Raw genomic sequence first — 20,352 nt, forward strand, 5'->3', positions numbered from 1 at the left:
TTGATGTCAATTATTTAGCTGATTGAACCAGAGACCAGGTATAGAGTTAGAGACAGAAAGTAGAGATGCTCAGATTAGTAAAGTGATCAAGTTGCAAATTTCACGCTGTCTTATTTAAGTTGTATTATTCAAGTTAACTGTTGTCGCTGTTCAGTCATGTTAGTAGCTTTTCTAGACTTTTCTAAGCAAGTAAGGAATTTTATTTAATTGGACCATTACAATTCCTAGTTGCTTTAAAACCAGGAAATAAATGTTGACCATATTCAGTTCACCCAGTATAATATAGTTGTATTGTCCAAATATGATGTTCTATATATATATATATATATATATATATATATATATATATATATATGTGTGTGTGTGTGAACATGTGTGTTTGTCTGTCCAGCACCTTGTGGCAGTCGTTCCACTGGTTCTGAGGGAACCGTTCTGTCCCCAAACTTCCCCAGGAATTACACCTCAGGCCACAGCTGTGTGTACTCCATCTCTGTGCCCAGGGAGTTTGGTAAGAATACACTTTTAATTCCTATTAACACAATTCTTTGCAACCTGGTATAGTAAGATGTAGTCATTTTCTCGTGTCTTTTTTTTGTCAGTTAAGTAGCGTGGGTTGGACAGAGAGAAACTACATCTTAACATTTTGCTTCATTGAACTGAAATCTGTGTTACTGCAGCTGTAAAGATTTGTGTCTGTTGGTGGTAAAGTTGGATTATAAGATTACTTTACTCAGCCAATACCTGCTACTCAAACCATTCACTGAGAAACAGCAGTTTCTATTCTCAGGCCTCTAAAATAAAACCTCCAAAGTTTTTACAAAGGTTGCCACTGCTTACAGAAGGATTTTACTCACAGGAGACTTTTAGGAATCAATACTGAAGAATGCTCTAGGGGACCTGGTTTTTATACAGTCTGTTATGAATATTTAAGATTCTCCTCTTTGGTATTGTTCAAAACGATGTCTCCTGAATATAGTGAGTTCTCATGGGATCCTTTCTGGCCAGGTGGCAATTATCATATGAACGTTACAGGATTTAAAGCTTTAAATGTAGATTGTAAAATAAAGGTGAAGAGGTGATGGATTTGCAAGCAAGATTCTGAAGAGTGAAAAGTGTACATCTGCTGCTTGAGGTGTCTGTTGGCCTTTAGAAACTTGCCGAAAAAAATTCATTTATGTATGAGACCTTGTCTTAAGGATGTTGTGTTTAAAACTATTATGTATTAATGCATATAATATTGCATTGCTTTGTAAAATGTTACTGAAACTTGTGGTGCATCTGTAGTGATAAACTCTGATAAAAAACACTTTGGGCAGCAATTCTCCTTCTCCTTCTTCACTACCTATCATTTACATTTCCAATTTAGATTTCTTTTTTGCTTTGCTCTCGTGCAAAATTATAGTCTTTAGCTTTGTATCTGTGTCTTGCAGCGAGGTGCTGTTTTTGTTTCAGCAATTCAGCACCCAAAGGCACAACTGGACAAAAACAACACTTGTTTTGTAATACACTTGTTTCAAAAATTTTCTGATAGCTGTCAAGTTTAATCAGCTGGAATGACATTCAGGGTCTCGCTTTTACTTCAAGAGAGATATCAGCACCATGGGTTTTGCAAGCTTGTTTCTTTCCCATGTTAACACCAACAGCATATCTGAACAAAAGATCAATAAAGACAGGAGCAGAGTGAGGAAACTCACAGTGAATGTATTCTGGTTTTAATTTGGCGAGTTAGAAAGGGGAGACGCAGCAGGACACACAGCAGGAGAGACATGGTCCAGTAAATTCATTGGATTTTCACCCTCAGTAATAGGTACCTAGATAAAAGAGTAACGACTTGCCTTTGTACTATATGAATATTTATATATTTCCCAGAAAACGAGAGACAGATTAATACTACGTTCACACATAAGTGATGTTATCTCTGCAAGGAGTTCCTACTACTGGTTGTCATAGTAATAACCTTTATCAGAGGATGCTGCAACTAGCATTCCAATCGATAACTTATCACTAAAATGAAACATTCTGGAGGGAGATTTGGCGTTTGTATATAAAATACACCAGTGTATCTAATGCATGCTGTCATACGAGACGAAGGAGAAGCAGTGTGTGCTCTTTGCCACGGATCACTCTACAGTCTTCACTCCCATTGCTATTTGCTATAAGTCGCTCCATATTTGTGCAAAGTTAAACTTTTCTCAGCATTGTCACAACACTGAACACACCCACATCTCAACTCCTGTCACTGTCACTCATGTAGCTGCAAGTCACCAGCTCTCATTGATAATTAACGATCTCCGCTCGCTTTATTGATGCGAGTCGCTGTATGTGTGAACGTAGCATCAGAGCGAGAGTTATATGGAATGTAACAAATTCACAGTCCCAGATTTTATCATGTACATTGCCAAGTGTCTTACTTTTTGTTTTTAATACAATAAAATAACTTCAGTTCTTTTAACTATTCTGATGTTTTTACTGATAATTAGCAGCATTGTACATTTTTAACACTGCCTGTGATACATGAGAAATTCTTCATGCTAGTCCAAATTCCAAATTGCTTCCTTTTTAACCATATATGTTTATTACACAGGATATTTTAAAAAGGCTAACCCTTTATTGTGTGTATTTGTGCACTGTCTGATACTCAACATTCTCTGTTTTCATTGATATGAGAGTATGGCTATGTTTGGATGAACCATTTCTGCAGGTCAAACAAAACCCACTGTGTCTCTCATGCTAAACAGCCGCTCGTTTGATGGAACAGTAGCAGCACCATGTCTATTGTAATGTTTTTATTTCATGTACAAGAACATTAATTAGTTCATATTCATATTTCATGGGCAGAGTCATATTTTATTCATCGATTAAGTGATTACATAACAAGTAGCTGATTAGTGGGCTACTCATGCCCATCACCCCACAAGCTCCACTTTCACAGCAAGCTGAGGCTTTTTCAAACACGGTACAGTCTAAGTGGTGTTTATAGGAGCTTGTGCCAAACCCAAACCACTTACTAGCAATCAGAGACTTCAGTGGCCTGTGTGTAACTCTGTGGACCTGTGCGTCCTTGCAAATCTGCAAATCACAGCTCTGGCAGAGCACCTGCTACTCCAAACATACACGCACAAGACTATTGGTGATTTCATCAGCATCACTTTTCCTTTTTAAAGATGCAACCTTATACAACCTTTTTTTATGTTTCATTGCTCCGTCAGAAAGAATGATAGCAACAATATTTCTGACAATGACAGGTTTGGTATAATAGATGCATTATTCAATACAGCACATTGTCATCATTCTTTCTCTTCCCTCTCCACCTCACTGTCCCAAGGCAGTCATCTTAAACCCCATCCATACTTATGGCTATGATGTGAATGTCTGTAATGATCTCTGACTGTTAAATATTACACACGAGCACTGACATCATTCAGACACTAAATTACAAACGCCAGTGTTTTCAGCTGGTTTGCTGCAGGCGATACATGTAGCCTCAGCTGGGTTACTCTGAACTCGTAGCTTAAGACAGTAAACAATAGTTTAACAATGTAGTATTGTGAAAGAATTGTGAGGTCAACCAATGGAGCAAAGTGGCCTTGTCTTAATCCTGGTGTTTGACTTCTCAGTGTCAATTAAGAGTTGTCTTGCTTGTCATCCTTTATGCCAAGTGGAACGGTTAATCAGGCATAAGCCTAAATTACTCTTAAGTATACGCTTTCCTTACTGAATCAGTAAAGACCCCTGTGCAGGATGCCCTTATCCCTTCTTTCACACTTTAACGTGGCTTTTCCACACCATTTTTGTTTGTTTGCTTTTGACACTTTCCAGACATTACTGATACAATCTAATGTGGGTTAGCAGATGTTAATCCCTTTTTCTCATCATCTGATGCTCAGTGTCTTGGAGGGAAAGATACTTTTTCAGGTATTTTAATTGGACACAGTGAATTCAAAATAATGACATGGGGGAAAAAGTTTTCTTTTATTCACTGGCATACAGCATAGTCTTGCATAATGCCCATGACATTCTGGTGCCCTCCGTTCTGTTAGCTTTTCTCGGATATTTTTATCTCCCTTTATTATTCTTGCCTGGCAGAAGCCTTGTGTCAGTCATGAGCTAGACGTTAAACATGCTCAGACTGAAGATACATCCCACTTATTTCAAATGTGCTCCAAAGTGCAGACCAAGTTTGCGTTTGGTTTATTTTTAGTTGCACTAAAAGAAATGCTGTGCTGAAAATACCCTCTGTTTTTCTTTTTTTTTTTCTCTGTTGGATAGCTGTAGTCATTCCTATACTGCTGCCTTTAACATGGATGCAGCTGCAGCTGGTTGTATTATCAAACCAGAGGGAATGATGTCATTTCTCAGTGTAGGTTAGATTTCATATGGGACTTTTGATCGAATATGAAAAATGAACTCCAAAAACATTGTAATGACTTGTTTACACTTTGACCATCTGTCCATCCTTGTGTGAATGAAGCTAAAAACTTCCAGAATCTACTGAGTCCATTAGTTCAGCAGGTCACTAACTGTCAATCATCTCTTTCTACTCATCCAGTTATGACAAGCATAGATACTATAAGTACCCAAAAACCTTACCAAATAATTCTTACATATAAGAATACTTTGATGTTTGCAGTTTAGGCGCCTAGATTAACAATCCATGTGCCTGAAAGCACCAAACCCACACCTAAACCAGCCAACATAGTTTGATTTAGTCCAGGTATTTGTATTCTTTGGCCCTCTAACATATCTGTAAACACATAAAATAGTAGATTTTTTGCTGCCATTATTGATCCAATTTAGTTTATAGCATAAATGATTGCATTACCTGTTCGGGAGAAATGTAGCTAATTCACGTGCTCCCTTTGTGGATAACAGCTGGTTAGCAGCTACAAGATTCAATATTATTTTATTTGTTTTCTTATCTTTAACGTTTTTGCAGCAAAGATTTTCATTCTGCGTTACAACCAAAATGTCAGGCATTTAGCAATAAATTCCTCAAGTGGTTTTTAAGTGTCTGTAGCATAACTGACAGGAGTGACGTAAATCCTAGCAGCTCAGAACCAGGTTTTATTCACTTGCTTTTCCAACATTTACATTTGACCATGTTCTCCAGACATTTCTACATAATTTTTATTATATTAGTAAAAATATTGACCACTGTGTTAGTCTTAACATTTACAAGCGCTGTCGTGTAGAACACAAACACGAGGCCGCTAATTAAGTCTTCACTTTGCGTTGTCAAGTGCAGTCTGAACAAAAGGCAGGAACGGGAAATACTCCAGCACATTATGGAAAGCGCATGTTGCATATCCCATTATTTACCAGCATAAATGAGCAATGAGCTACATCATGTTGTGCCAGAAAATATCATGAGGTCATGCAACAGTAACTCAGCAGGCCTCTATACTGCTCTAGAGCTTACTTGAGGAAAATGTGCTTTGTGTAAGCTGTATAATTATTGTTATTATTGTGACAGTAAAAAGCCTTTTAGTGTTATGAACATTGTCATATTCAGTTGAAGTGTATGTAGAAGTGTATTTAGAAACAGAGGTGCTATTGGATGAGTCAAATATGTGCATAGTGAGATGTATATGATGCTGGGAAAACTTACCCCCCCCTCTTGATTTGTCACGCTTAGCTGTTTAAGGTCTTCAAATTAAATTTCATATAAGAAAATGACAACCTGGTCCTGTGTGAAACTGTGATAATCATGTATGGTTTCTCACCGTTACTCACACAATTAATCAGATTTAATTGATGACTGAGTTCAGTTCAGACTAGACACACCCAGGCTTGATTATTGTCAGCCCTGTAGAATCCAAACATCACTCAAACCTTTTCCAGCAACGTGAAGCAGGCTAAAAGGTCTCAACAAGGAGCACAATATGCTACAATCAAAAGTAACACCAGAGGACATGGAACAAGAAATTTATTGTAATATTTCAATCTGCAAAGTGTTAGAAAGCAATTTCTAAAGCTCAGGGTCTCTAGTGAACCACAGTAAGAGCCCAATCTCCCAATTGAGAAAAGTTGGACCAGTGGTAAGTCTTCCCAGAAATGACTAAAATTCCCCAAAAAGAGCACATTAATGACTCATCCAGGAACTCACAAAATTCCCACATGAACATTTAAGGAACTGTACTAAGGAAACCTCACTCGCCTCTGATGAAACTAGCGTTAATGAGTCCACCAGTGGAAGAAGACTGTGCAAAAACGATACCAATATGAGGCCTAGTCAAAGTCCTGACTTGAACCCCATTGAGATGCTGTGGCAGGACCTTAAATGGGCATTTCACGCTCGAAATACCACCAGTGTGGTTGAAGTAAAGCAATGCTGCAATGAAGAGTGGGTCAGATTCCTTCACAGTGATGTGAAAGACTGATCTCCAGTTAATGGAACTATTTGGTTGCAAAAAGATTTGCTAAAGGTGGCATAACCAGTTATTATGTTCAGGCAGGCAATTACTTTTTCACATGGTTGATGTACTGTAGGTGTTGTGTATTCTTTTTGCTTTGATAAATGAAAAACTTTTTTAAAAAGTTTTGTGTTTTTGTTCTCATTGTCTTATAATACACTTTGTATATGGATACTGTAACAAATATGCAAAAATAAAGGAAATCGGGAAATACTTTTTCCACAGCATTGTACAGGTGTGTGTATTATGTCCGCATGCATGTTCTACAAGTGCCTGTATGCATGAGTATAATCAGCTGTGTGTGTATGTATATGTATTGAACCATGTAAGCTTTGCTCTGCCAGCTGAATGACCTAGAGATGGCTGAGCCTGAAAGAGAGTGCGTCAGTCCTCCTTCCCTCAGGGACTGGCTATTGAAATCGAGGCAGAGTTCCAGTGCATGCTTCCAAGCAGAGAGAGGTTAGCTGAGACTCAGGGGAAAGAACTGTGGCCTAAGAGTAGTACAGGCTCAACTTAAGTGACTGTAGAGTTGAGTCAATGGAGAAAAGATTAAATTGATCAGAGTAACAAGAGATAGAAGAAAGGAAAGGGAGAAATGGAAAGGAAAAGGAAGAGAGGAAGAAGAACAAAAAAAAATTCTATATATGAATGAGAATCATGAAGCCACTGGACAGCTTGTAGAAATGAATGAGCCAAAGCTTCCTTTGAGCATAGCTTGTGTATGTGTTCGTTTGTGTGTGTGTGTGTGTGTGTGTGTGTGTCTGGGTCTGTGTCTGTGTGTCAGTTCCTTTGGTCAGTTCAAGTCAGTGCCAGGTTGATTTGGCAGTTAATAGAAAGAGCACAAGCATTGTGTGTGACCATGGTTTCACAACAAACATAGCAAAATATAGACACCGCCTTCTTATTCATAATTCTAATGATATGAAATTTTAAAGCCTTTTGAAAAGTACAGAGTATCATTCAGTTACAGAGACACAGTGTGCTACAGTTCTGTAATTAGGTCTGTATTATGAAGTAATGAAAATTAAATTAGAGCCTGGCAAAATATTTGTAAATTTAGAAAGGAGAAAATCGCTTAATCGCATGGGTCAGGTCATAATGCAACCTGTGAGGCAGTAAAGAATGGCAAGATAAATGTCATTTAAGAAGTAAACCTTCTCCAAATATAGTCAGTTTATTAGTTTATCAAATGTAAGCAAGAACAAACCCTGGTTAAAGCACAACTGGAACTGCCCTTTGTCATATTGATATTATACTTAAATAAAAAAAGACATGATAAGGACAGGTTTAGGGTGAAGGGGCCCCTGGGCTTAAATCATTTTTGGGACCATTTGAAATGAATGTAAATCAAGGCTTCTAAAACACAAAGAATAGCTACTGTAATATAAAGGTGACATGGAATATGCAGATTTTATGATATAAATCGACTACTCAGGAACTCTCATATAGTAATTGTGTCTGATTTTCATTTTCCAGTTTTATTATAGTATCAATTATTAATAATTATAATGACTTACAAATCTGTTACATGTTCATTACACATATGAGGTTAAATACAGTGTGCCCATATAGTAGGTGTTGTATGCTGTTCTTACTCATTTTGGAGCTGCTGGTCTAATGATATATCCTAGCTTTTTCCAACTGAAATATTCAGCTAATCAGTTTTCCTGTCACTGTATGTGGGCAAAAGTGGGTTAGAGTGGATTGCATTTTCAATCACTCCAATGCAGAAAGGCATTACTGAAATCAGGCAGTTGGTAATGTCGTAGTTTTTACATTTTTTTTACACTGTTTCTTGCTACACTTTCGTAACGGCCCCTAATGTTCCAGCAACGAAGATTCTCTGCGTGTATTCAGGGGAAATGCTCTACTAATTCCGAATCAGTCTGTTCTCATTTTGATATCACAATCAAAACATATACAGTATCATTACAATACTTTGGCATGCCATTAGTCCAGCATTGACATTTACTTTGTCTGAATAACTTTACTGCAGCAAATAAGACACATTTGCGCCACCTCGGCTGAATCGAACCTCTATGAAGGCAAACTTTAAAAATCATGTTTTCAGGACGGTACCTGCCTTCCCTCCACTTTCAATAACCAAAACAAGCCAAACATACAACTGCTTCTATACAGTAACTACAATGTGCAAATGCATTTATAACAGTCTTCACTCTTCTGAGAAGGCTTTCCAAGGGAGAGTTCTTGGGGATTTGTGCCCATTCAGCCACAAAGAACATTAGTGGGGTGGTGGGGAACTGATGTTGGGCAAGGGGGACTGGTGTGCAGTCAGAATTGCAGTTCATCTCATAGGAATTCGATAAGGTTAATGTCAGGGCTCTGTGCAGGCTACTCAAGATCTTCCACACCAATCCTGATCTTTATAAACCCTGTTTTATTCTCAGAGGCATTGTGATGCTGGATCACGTTAGTTCTGTTGAATGGAAATCCTAATCCTTTATAATACATCCTATGCACAGGCTTCCAACTTTGTGACAAAAGTTTGGGGATGGCCCAGATATGGAGGTCACGGTCAATCAGATAATCACTGGACCCAGATTAACACTGTTCAGTCTACACTAAAGACTGGCACTACTTCCATTACAGGCTAGATGCTATTTAAGGCCAGACAAGTCAGGTGAGAAGTGCATAGTATCAGACTATTACCAATTATATAATACATTGCTGTCATTGGAAAAGTAATAGTATCTATCTACCTGTGTCCCACTCACATCCATCCTAACCCTGACTGAGTCCTGTATCAGAGCACAATCTGATGATTAGCTGCAGGATTGGTTATAGCTGTGACCTTGCCACTGTTAAGTTGGATGTGTGCAGTGTGTATGGCCTGGAGTTTCTCCAAGCTTTACATCAAGTAGGATGTAATTGAACCTCAACTCTGAGTTACTCAGAATATGAGGAACCTTGATAAAGACCTGGGAATATTGCACTTTGTTCAGAGACTATGAATAGTCAGAATATTTTGCTTGTGTTACAACAATGCTGCAAGCAGTTAATAATGACATTGGAAAGAAAGTCTGCTGCTAGGGTCCTGAATACTGCATAACATTTTTTTTCCATTTAAAAGGAAATATTGAGCATTTCGGATAAAATGGGGGCAGATATAGCCTTATAAAATATATCCAGGTTTGCAACAGGCATACTAATGTCCACTAAGTGTTGAGTATACTTGCAATTTATTTCTAATGATAGACAGCGTGGGATAGGAATATCTTCAAGCAGAAATGTTCATTGGTACAGCTTAATCTAAAATTTCATTAATGTTCATTTTTAAAGAGCAGTAATAACATGGTTCAGGAACATATTCCTGAGTATACTAAATATTCAGGTCCACACAGATTTATTTATTAGGCTATAAGTTTTAATCAGTATGTTCAGAATATATATATATATATCAAGCAATTTAAATTGTATTTGAAGAAGTGATTTAAAATATCCTTTACTCAGATTTTTATTTTAATGAATGTCACAGTAGTAAGTAGCATTTGGGTAGACTGGAGGAAATCTTCATTGTGAATCCCAATATTGGCGTAGCAAGGATGAATTTTCTGTCCCTGTTTAAAACAGTAGCTGTGTCCCAAATGACGTACTACACACTATACATTTATATGATGCACTGCACTCCACCTTCTCTACCATCTAGTGGATGAATTTTAGACGGGCAGTATTGTCTCAAATGGAACACTGACCTTTTTCACTCCCCAGAAGTATATGCTGTTACGCAGTCGATGGCAAATGATGTCAAAAATGTAATGCGCCGCTAGTTTTAGCTGTAATGCAGTAATTTCTTTTTTTTTTTAAATCACACAACACGGGCTTTTTGTAAGACGTCTTGTCCACTGGAGTGACGTCAGCCATCTTTCTCATCTAGTACAAGTGCCTTGTTGCCCCGCCCCTTTTCTTCTACATAAGCAGAGCTGTGAGAATTAAATGCATAAAGTGTCCAGCATTCACACTTAGTTTATTCAGATGAATAAGTGCATCTTCCCTGTACTTGAAGTGCACTTCTCCTTTTTGTAATTTTCAGTGTGAACACTACTCACTACTTATTTATGCTACAAATTGGAGTACAGTAGTGCATGGGCATGTGGTTTGAGACTTGTCTCTGAAAAAGCACCTTCAGTTTCACATACTGGTATACTTCACTGAAAAGGTCTAGCTAGATTTTCTAGTCTTTAAACTTAAAGTATACTATCAACTTTCAAAGAAAATGCATGTATGTATTTTAGTGATGTACTAACTCATTTTAAAACATATTTTCAAAATAGACTGTGGTACTCATCAATACAAGTACTGATACTGACACCAACAAGAGTAACTCATCCAAAAATATAGCTACCTGCAAATCTAGACACCTGAAGTAAGAAATATTTAGTCACGTGCAATTTGGCCAGAGTTCTCATTCTGCAGGTCACTTGGGTTCATACATTGAGATGATACATACTATAAAAAAGAAAATACTTTGCTCAAGTGGTTTATGGTTGGACTGACATAGCATCTGCACTAGATTATGCTGTGAGCAGTGTATACTGAAGCCAGCCATGACACAGCAAAATCCCCAGAGCTGAATTAATATTTAAAGTGTTGAAAGATGTGTCCAGCTGGACTTACATGAACACTGTTAGTAAGAAACATTAGAAAGTTTGCTGTGGACTCCATGCTTTTCTCCCCTCAGGCTCCCTCACAGCCCAAGAGAATGAAATAGATTGAGACAAGGACAGTGTGGGACAGACATGCCTTTATTTCAAGCACATTTCCTCTTGAGGAAAGTGGACAAACTGTGAATTAATCACAGCCCTCATTTCCATAGGAGGCACTAAGCAAGTGTCGAAGTGTATTAAATATAAGTGTGTGAGCGGAAAACGGCGATCTCACGCAGCGGCGTGGCTCAGAGGAGAGGTTTGAAGCACGGTATTTATCTCAGTGAAAGAGCAGCCTCATGGTGAGATCTATCCTGTGTGCAGCTGTCTGGCTCTTTTGCATGTCAGGACCTTTAAAACCTTTAAGACATTGATAGAAAAAGGCAAAAATCATGAGAACTGAACTGTTATTTGAAGTAGAAGCCCGTTTTCCTATCATACCTTTTGTCAAACTGACCATTTTATAGAACATTGGAAAAATATGACACTTAATGTATTTTATTTAAATGGGAGCATTTCACAATGGGAAAAAAAAATACAGCATCAACACATTTTGTTGTGTTTTGTTGTTTGCTTACATGTAGCAAAAATTGTGCTGATGCGTCAACGTGACAATTATGTACACATTTGAATTGGGTACATGCAATTCATCACTTTGTCAGTGTAAAGTTATGTAGAATTTAAGCATAATATCAGCTAACAAAGCCTCTATTGTCTCAACAGTAAAGCCGAAAAGGAGAAATATTTATTACTGGCCCACCTGGCTGCTATTGTCACTCAGAAGGTCACTAGTGTTGATGATTTGCAATGAAACAGTTGGAGGTAATAGTTTTAGTGTCACATTCAGGAGTTTTCTCTCCAGCACACAATCCAGTCCAGATGTTACAGCTCTCCCACTCACCTGAAATCTACCACACGCTTGTTTCCTGTTTGTTAATTATCTCTGACTTTATTTAAGTACTCATCTTTCTTATTTTCGGTTCTTGTTCTCAAGTTTGTTTTATTTTGGCCTGTTCATGTGATCAGTTGGCCATTTTCTTTTTCTGCCTGGGCGTTTTGGGTTTGTTAGTAAAGTTTTTACTCAGAGAGGTTACATCCTGTGAAACTCCTCCTTAGTGGCATTTACTTATTTACATTGTTGTTGCGTGTTCATGCTGATATATTCATCCAGATGTGTACTCCTGATCATGAGTTCAAATCCCACCATTGCCAAGCTGCCACTGCTGGGCCCATGAGTAAGGTCCTCAGCCTTCACCTGCTCAGTTGTATGAATGAGATAACTATAAGTCTCCCTGGATAAGGGCTTCTGGCAAATAATGTAATTAAATGAACAATAAAACACTGTTTTATGTTTGGATGTGACAATACATTTACTGTATACTAAAATAGATTTAAGTCTATTACATTTTTGTGGGCACAGTGGCTTACTGTTCAGCATGTTTGCCTCGTGTCTGCAGAATTGGAGGTTTGATTTGTTTGGAGGTTGCATGTTCTCCTCGTGCTTCAGGGGTTTCATCCAGGTACTACAGTTTCGGCCCAAAGACTTGTGCGTGTGAATGAGTGTGTTTGATTGTGGTTAGTGATGGGTTGGCACAACGTCCAAGGTGTCCCCCACCTTGTGCTCAAAATCCCCTGTGATAGACTCCAGATTTCACATGACCCTGTGTAGGATAAGCACTACAGAAAATGGATGGATAGATGAATGCAGCATTTTTTTCATATCGAATAGTACTTCAGCCATCCCTATGTAAATGCTTTATTTGGCATATTAAATGTTTTGAAGGCACTTTTTTTTGTTAAGCTGCAAACTTTGTAAATACTTTTTGGACTGTGCTTATTTCACACTGTTTTTGATTTTTCATCTACACTTTTTTTGAAAACTGGCCACTAGCCTGAAGGTCTGCCAACACTTTTCTCATAATCTGGACTGTGCACAGTGTGGCCAGGGTTTTAAATTGTGTATTATCTTAAAGATGGACACAGTGGAAAGAAAATGAAGGGTTTAGTACCATCTCTGGACTGGCAATCGATCCATGCTGAGTGGTTCATGGTTGGTGTAGATAAATGTGATCTCCCTGTTCTCTGTAAATGGGCTCCAAACTCTCTGACAGCAAAGTTTTGCCAACAGAGACCAGAAGCCTGGTGCATTTAAGTTAAAGTTGGCATGTCCTGCTCAGAGTTTCAGGGATTGTGTACATTTCCCAAGGGATAAATGTTCCGGCTCCTTTCATCATCTGTGTGCTTTGGGGATTACACTTTATACAGAGGTATCTCCAAGTACGGGTTTAGCTACAGCAGTACAGAAGATGCTGTTCTGGTTCTCTGTTAAGCACAGATCAGACCAAATACCAGTAAAAATCACCTGGAAGAAAAGGCAATTTACTGAAGGGAGAAATGTTGCTGTACATGAAATGAATTGCTTCTGGTAGCAGAACTTTCAGGTCTTTATCTAGATGAACTTTGTGTCTTTGTGAACCTTTGGTCTTGCAAAACTATCGAAAAACCAAGTGAGTATGACTGTGGATTCAATAAAACATTTAAAAATTAGATGCTAATTATTATTTATAGTGGCCATACCATTGAATAGCAGCTGTTACTGTTGCTTAATGCACATCTGGGGGAAAGCATTTTTGCATGATAAATTTCTACATATTCTCAATGATTTATTAATAATTTCAACTATTTCTGCATCTTCTCAATAGTTTTTTTTTTTAATTTATTTATTTTTGTCTCTTATTTTTATAATCATCTGTCCATGTTTATAAAATACTTGGGCATTGTTATAACTGAGTTTTGTGTTTAAACTTAACTCCTAAATTTCATTATTGTTGATATTTTCTTACTCAAAACTGCTTAAATCCACTGATTTGCACAGGCTAATTTCACTTAGCTTTTGAATTGGCGAGTGCCCCCCAAGCATATGCTTGACTTGTTAGGTATGCAAGTGGTTGAAACCTCAACAACTGTTTTCTCTGACTCGCAGAGGTAATTGTTTTGGCAGTGCCACAGCCTTGGAGGTGGTGAAATTCAAGAATAATATGGCGAGGGCTTCTACATCTCCCCTATTGTTCTTATCAAACACACAGGAGGGTGAACTCAATATACGCAAGCAGACTCGCCATACTGAGTTATAGATCATTTTCCAGCTGGCTGTACCAGAGGATAGAAACACCATCAATAACAGCATAGTTAGTACATTCCCACAAGTCCCCGCTCACAGCCAACAAAAATGATCCATCAGGACACTCTGCAGAGGCAGTACACATATGAAAACTTTTACAGCAGCTAGTTCAGCTATTCATACGAGACGTGTTTGTCAGAGCTGTTCAGTATTTCTTCAGGTTAAAAGAGCTTAAGTTGGTGGGAACGGCAGCTAAGAGTAAGTTGAGAATACTGCTGGAAGATGAGCAAGATGTTGGCTGTAGAATCAAATGAGACAATTTCTCAGTAATCTGGTTTCATGTTTATTAGGCTGATGTTTATTATTATTTCTTTGGGCTTATGTCCATTTGGCTGCACCATGGAGATATCTAATCATTTGACAAAATTATTATGGGATATTTGCTCAATGTGTTAGGAAATGCCACTCGCAAGATTTTAGACCTTTAAATCAAACTGGATGTTTTATTAAATCAGCTGGTTACAAATGTGATCTTCGCAACGCCTAACAGAACACCTAAGCAAGATTAAAAAGGAAACTAAAATATTTCCCCATCATTTTGGAGTAATATGTTTATAATTTCTTAAAGTTTAGGAGTGTAAATATAATACAGACCAAAAAGAAACATTGTTATGATCGAACCCAATATACAGTTATATATTGCCTTACTAGCTTGTCTGCCTTACTGAGCTTCAAAATGAAGCAATACAAACTGGCTCGATTTTCACAAAAGTAATAGCTTTTATTTACAGATCCACTGCTCCATATAGTCCATGCAAACTCTATACTGGTCACAGGGCAGCATGCAGTGCAGTGTTCAGCTTTAAGGTCCTCATTATGACTGCGCCGCAAACGTTATAGGAAATTCTGCTAGTATGTCTTTCTGAACTGTAACAAGCCTTGAAAAAAATCGGAAAATTTTCAGTCTGGTTTTGTCAACTGTAAGCATTTGGAAGCACATGATTTAGGAAAGACATTATTGTTTTGAAAGATCTTGCCAGAAAGTTCTACACGGTGTACATTGAGACCAATTTAGAACTGAAGTATCAGAGGTTGAGGAGGTATAAAAATTCAAGAATGGAATAAAGTTGTGTTGTACAAATTGCTCTTTGCTGTTGAGTTCTGGGAATAAAAAAGACTTCTTTTTCTGTTTTTTATAAAAAATTACACTCTGTCTTGGCACTGGATTGTGTAGTGATGTCAGTCCACTTATCCCCTCATAAGTGCTAACACGAGTCTTCTTTTACAGCTTTGTTAGAAAATCCACAGTTCTAAAAAATAAATAAATAAATCACTTTCCTGGAAAAAGTCTTTGTTCTCTGGTCAAATCCATTTAAATCTCAGCAGGTTTCTGAGCTCTATATGTAGGCTTGAGTGGCTGTACAGTAGGTTTGCAGTGGATGGTGGGCTTTAAGAAGAGAACCTTCTGACCAATGACATGTCTTAAAAAGGTTATGCATTAGTCAGGGTGTGTGATAGACTGCCTTTACTCCAGGGCTGTGTGAAAAGAGCTGGAGCTCTTGAGTGAACACGTAGTAACACCAGAAATCTCATCAGCATCTCTGAGGAACATATACATAGGTCTCATTGTGTGTATATGCCTGCATAGATGACTAGTGTAGCCCACCTTCGCCTTTAACACCGCTATTTAACAGTGTGATGGTGTTGCTAAGTAACCATATTCACATCCTTTAGTCCGCACATAACAATAACAAGCTTTGGTGTGCCGTGTATATATAAATATGCGTGTGGTATGTCTATATTCTCTTAAAGCGCAAATTCATTCATGTAATCATGACTAGTTTGTGCCATCTTTTTTTCAAAGCTGTGTTTCTAAGCCAGGAACAGTGTCATCACAGCCTGCGGTAACCATATGCTTCAATTAGCTTTCAAACCCCTGCTGTGTCATTCACATATTTCACAAATTCTTAGCACACATTTTAGGCTGTGAGATAAAGCACTTCAGCAATGCCTGGCTGCTTAATATCATGGATTTATTCAGAGATGACTGCGTGTAATCCCACAGGTGTCAGGTTGCTAATGCTATTGTTGTTGCATAATAAGCTCATGTGCAATATTTAGAATGCGTAAACCCCGCTTTTCTTAGCAGGGAATAAAATTAAGTTAAACTTTACTCATATTGAGCTTTACTCATTTCCAAAGCAATGTAGTGTAAAACTAATGAGTAGGAGGCTAATGATTTTCTTTGACCGATGCAATCAAAGCAGGGGAATGCGTATAAGACTGCCATGAGCATGCACAGTGCTGCAACATGTGAAGAGTAATTTCACAGAAGCAGGCAATTAAAAAGATTTAAATAAACGTACCGCTTTATTACCTCCGAGAGGCTTCCATAGCTCAAAATACCCTGATCTAATTAAGAAAATGGCATTATTAGCACATTGTGAAACGGTTCTTAGATGATCTGTGTAGAAGAGTTCCAGTTTAAGAGAAAAGGCTGTGGGAAGTGTGTCTATATTTTTTGGGTAACTGACATGTGAAGCCAAAAACAGCTATTTGCACAGATCGTTTTTGTCATTATCTTTTCTTTCCTGTCCTGCAGTTCTTTTCGGCCAGTTTGTGCTGTTTCAAACATCTCTAAATGATGTGGTTGACATTTATGATGGACCTACGCAGCAATCCCCTCTGCTTTCCTCACTGTCGGGATCTCACTCAGGTACAGCTCACTGTAATTTAGGGATATTTGCAATTATGAATGTTTTAACTTTTCATCTTCTGCACCTTTCTGAGTATATAATCATAATCTTAAATGTAATCTTTGTCACAGAATTTCTTATCCAATGGCTCTTACCTTCTACTCTGTTATCTGCTACAAGTAAACATCAACCACTCTCTCTCTCTCTCTCTCTCTCTCTCTATTTTCTCTTAGTGGCTTTAGAGATGATAAGCATTTAGTGCCATTGATTGAAATGATAGCACTGCAAGGAAGAATAGTGACAACCTTTAGCTCAGCCTTTTAAACTCTGCTTAATATGCATTACTAACCCACATTTAAATCAAGAAAAACACCACCCTAAAAGCGCTAAAGGCCAAATTACAAAAAGAAGTAGGCTGTTTAGTAAAGTGTGACACCTTCAAGAGATCTGTAAGGTTTAATGTTGCTGAGCTAAAGACACAAAACGAGGCTTGTTTGTTTTTCTCTCTTCCGCAGGAGAGTCATTGCCCTTGAGTACTGGAAACCAGATAACCATCAAATTCACTACAGTTGGACCAGAAACTGCTAAAGGCTTCCACTTTGTGTATCAAGGTCAGTCTAACTTGAACAGTGTATTATTATTTGCATACAGTACATAAACAAATGCAGTTACTTTTGACACTTTTAGCATCGTTGTAAACAGTGGAAGTCACTAGAGCTTTAAAGTTGTGTCATTGGATGTACAAATGTATATAAGAACAATCAACAAAAAAAATCTATATCAAATCCCACTTATTACAGTTACTGATTTTAAGCCACTTACAACAAAACCAAGGAACATGTGAACATATTAACTAAGGCAAGTTAACTACAGCTTTATCTCTAAACAGTTAGCTAGTAAAATAATAACAATAAAACTAGCTGATATTTACATTAGCTCAAAGATTAGTTCATTTCAAACATTAATGGGTATTAAGTCACATTCTTCAGTCCCACTGGCTAGTTGTTGGTTAGTTTAAGCAGGCTGAATGTAAAAACTACTAGGTTCTTGTAGATTGAAATGTAGTGAGCTGGAAAAATCCTTGCAGTAAGAGAAAGAACAACTCCAGTACAGATATTTAAAACAAATAAAGACATAGGTGTAATTACATACTCACCAATTAGTTATATTTGTTACTTCCCACCTCGAGTAGTTTTTTTTTTTTTTTTTTTTTTATTGAGTCACTGTAGCTGCTAAAATAAATGTTTTAGTGCTAACTAGAGAAGTGTCACATTAATGCCAGATTGTTTAAGTACAGCTTTTGGCTCTATTCCATTATGCAGACTGTATTGCTCCCATCCTTCTAACGCAACATTAGCAGAGCACAGTAAGATTTAAACACAGTATAACTGGCATACTAATGCAACTCAGGGAATTGACTTAGCATTTTAAAAGCAGAGTTTTAAACTACTGTGCTGATGTAAAACAAGTCGTACTCTTTTATCAATCTGTCATAGCAGGCCATTTTAATTTGCAGCCGTCATTCAAGGTTATTATGAGCCGTTTTAATCTATAGGGACTTACCCTAATTAAATTACATTTCATATACTGACATTGTGCTGATTAAATGTGTTTTATAATTCAAATAATTATACGTTTTTAGGGGGGGACAGAGGGCTTGGTGTTAAGTGAGCTATATATATATATATATATATATATATATATATATATATATATATATATATATATATATATATATATATATATATAAAGCTGTACTTAAACAATTTGGCAGTGTGCACTTGTGCAAAGAGTGCACACACTTTTTTCTAGATCTAACACTGGTTCATTTTTAGTTCAAATATTGAATTATTTTATTACATAGAAGTATTTCTAAATAAAAAATAAGCATTGAATTCTCGACTAATAACATAAGATGTTGTTATATGCTCAAAAATCCACATAATGTAAACCTATTAACAAAAAAATGTTGTTTTTTTTATAAAAACAAAAAAATATGTAATATGATGAATCTTCATATATACTGTATATTCTTGAAAGTCTCCAGTGTTAGTAGCCTGTAATATTCAGAGGTAAAGTTTTCTAGTTTTTCAGTAACATAAGCAGAATTTTTATTTGTCAGTAGAAAAGCTGAAAAAGGACCTTCCACAACATTTAAAATGTAATTAATTAAAAATAAATAACTAATTAATGAATTAATTAATTTAGTTAATTAATAACTAAAATTGTAATCACTGGCAAATTGCTGTGGTGTTAAACATGACGCTGCACGCTATACGGTAATAAAAAAAACAAGGTGGTGTGATGCAGCAGAATAACAGCTGTCACTGAAAATTATTATTTAGGCCATTTTATAGTTTCATTTCAGATGGAAAGCTGGTGATGCAGCTTAATACTGTTGCACTGTTTAGTACAACTTTTAAATGCTGCTTCGGCTGCAACACATCATCATTCAAAGCAATTCATACAACTCGGATCTGCTTAACCTTGAAGACTTTAATGGGAGGGTTTGGTCAGCTAATACTTGTTGATTTTTACAGAAGAAGTAGTTTTTGCTGAGCAGGGCAGCCTCACTTCTTCCAGCACTGCTGAACAAACACTTAAAATCTGCTTGGAAGCTTATTATTATTATCATTATTATTATTATTATTATTATTATTATTATTATTAATATTATTATTATTATACGATTTCTTCTATTTCTGGGCTTCTTTTTTTCCTTTTTAATCTCTCCAAAACGCCACTCTGGTGATGATACAGCTGTGTCCTGCAGATCTTCAGACTTGTGATTGTGTTCGCTCTTTACTTGGCTGTGTCGTGTAAAGCTTTGAAACATTGCTCTCCACTCACCTGCAACTCAGCTGGTTTTGTAGCTAAGACGCTAACACTTCAAATACTGTTAAACACTCTCACCGCCTCTGGCACTTACTTGCACTTTGGATGCATTCGATTCTGATAAAAAGAAATAAATCCTTTTAGCTGGCCAAAGGAACGCTGTAGTACGCAGAGTCTGGTGCTGGTTCCACTGCCTGATGCTTTCTAAGATGTGCAGTAGGTTAAGAACAGCTGAGCTACTATATACTGTGTAAGGACATGAAGATGTAAGTCAACTGATAAAAGTGGCATTATATATTTCCACGTTGAATGGTCTGGGAAAAAAGTATTAATATAAACAAATAAATAAATAAACAGATCTTTTCAAAATAAACTTTGACTTCACACTCTCAGGAGTGTTTCCTGAATAACTGAGAAATGATTTCAGGACTTTCTCTCTACACAGCATATGCTGAAGTGGAGCTGCGGAGGTGGAATCGCAGTCTCGTCTCTCTCCGGCGCGTTTAGGTCACATATTCTTAAACTTGTAAATATGAACCACATCATGAAGTTTATCTTCAAACAGAAACAAATCCTGACATATATTTCTTCTTTTGTAGATTTAGTTGATAGATCAGATTCTG

At 37.1% G+C, this 20,352-nt stretch overlaps 1 protein-coding gene across 5 annotated transcripts in view; it reads left to right on the forward strand.

Moving 5' to 3' along the window:
• csmd3b (CUB and Sushi multiple domains 3b) overlaps positions 1 to 20,352 on the forward strand; it is a 414,649-nt gene that overhangs the window by 307,826 nt on the left and 86,471 nt on the right. For all 5 annotated transcript variants that reach the window (XM_058378182.1, XM_058378183.1, XM_058378184.1 and 2 more), the window contains 3 exons: positions 392 to 508; positions 16,801 to 16,914; positions 17,410 to 17,505. In XM_058378182.1, coding sequence (XP_058234165.1) covers positions 392 to 508; positions 16,801 to 16,914; positions 17,410 to 17,505 — 327 coding nt within the window. The remainder of the gene's footprint in view (positions 1 to 391; positions 509 to 16,800; positions 16,915 to 17,409; positions 17,506 to 20,352) is intronic.

This window comes from Hemibagrus wyckioides, linkage group LG24, assembly GCF_019097595.1.
Source record: "Hemibagrus wyckioides isolate EC202008001 linkage group LG24, SWU_Hwy_1.0, whole genome shotgun sequence".
NCBI classification, from domain to species: domain Eukaryota; kingdom Metazoa; phylum Chordata; class Actinopteri; order Siluriformes; family Bagridae; genus Hemibagrus; species Hemibagrus wyckioides.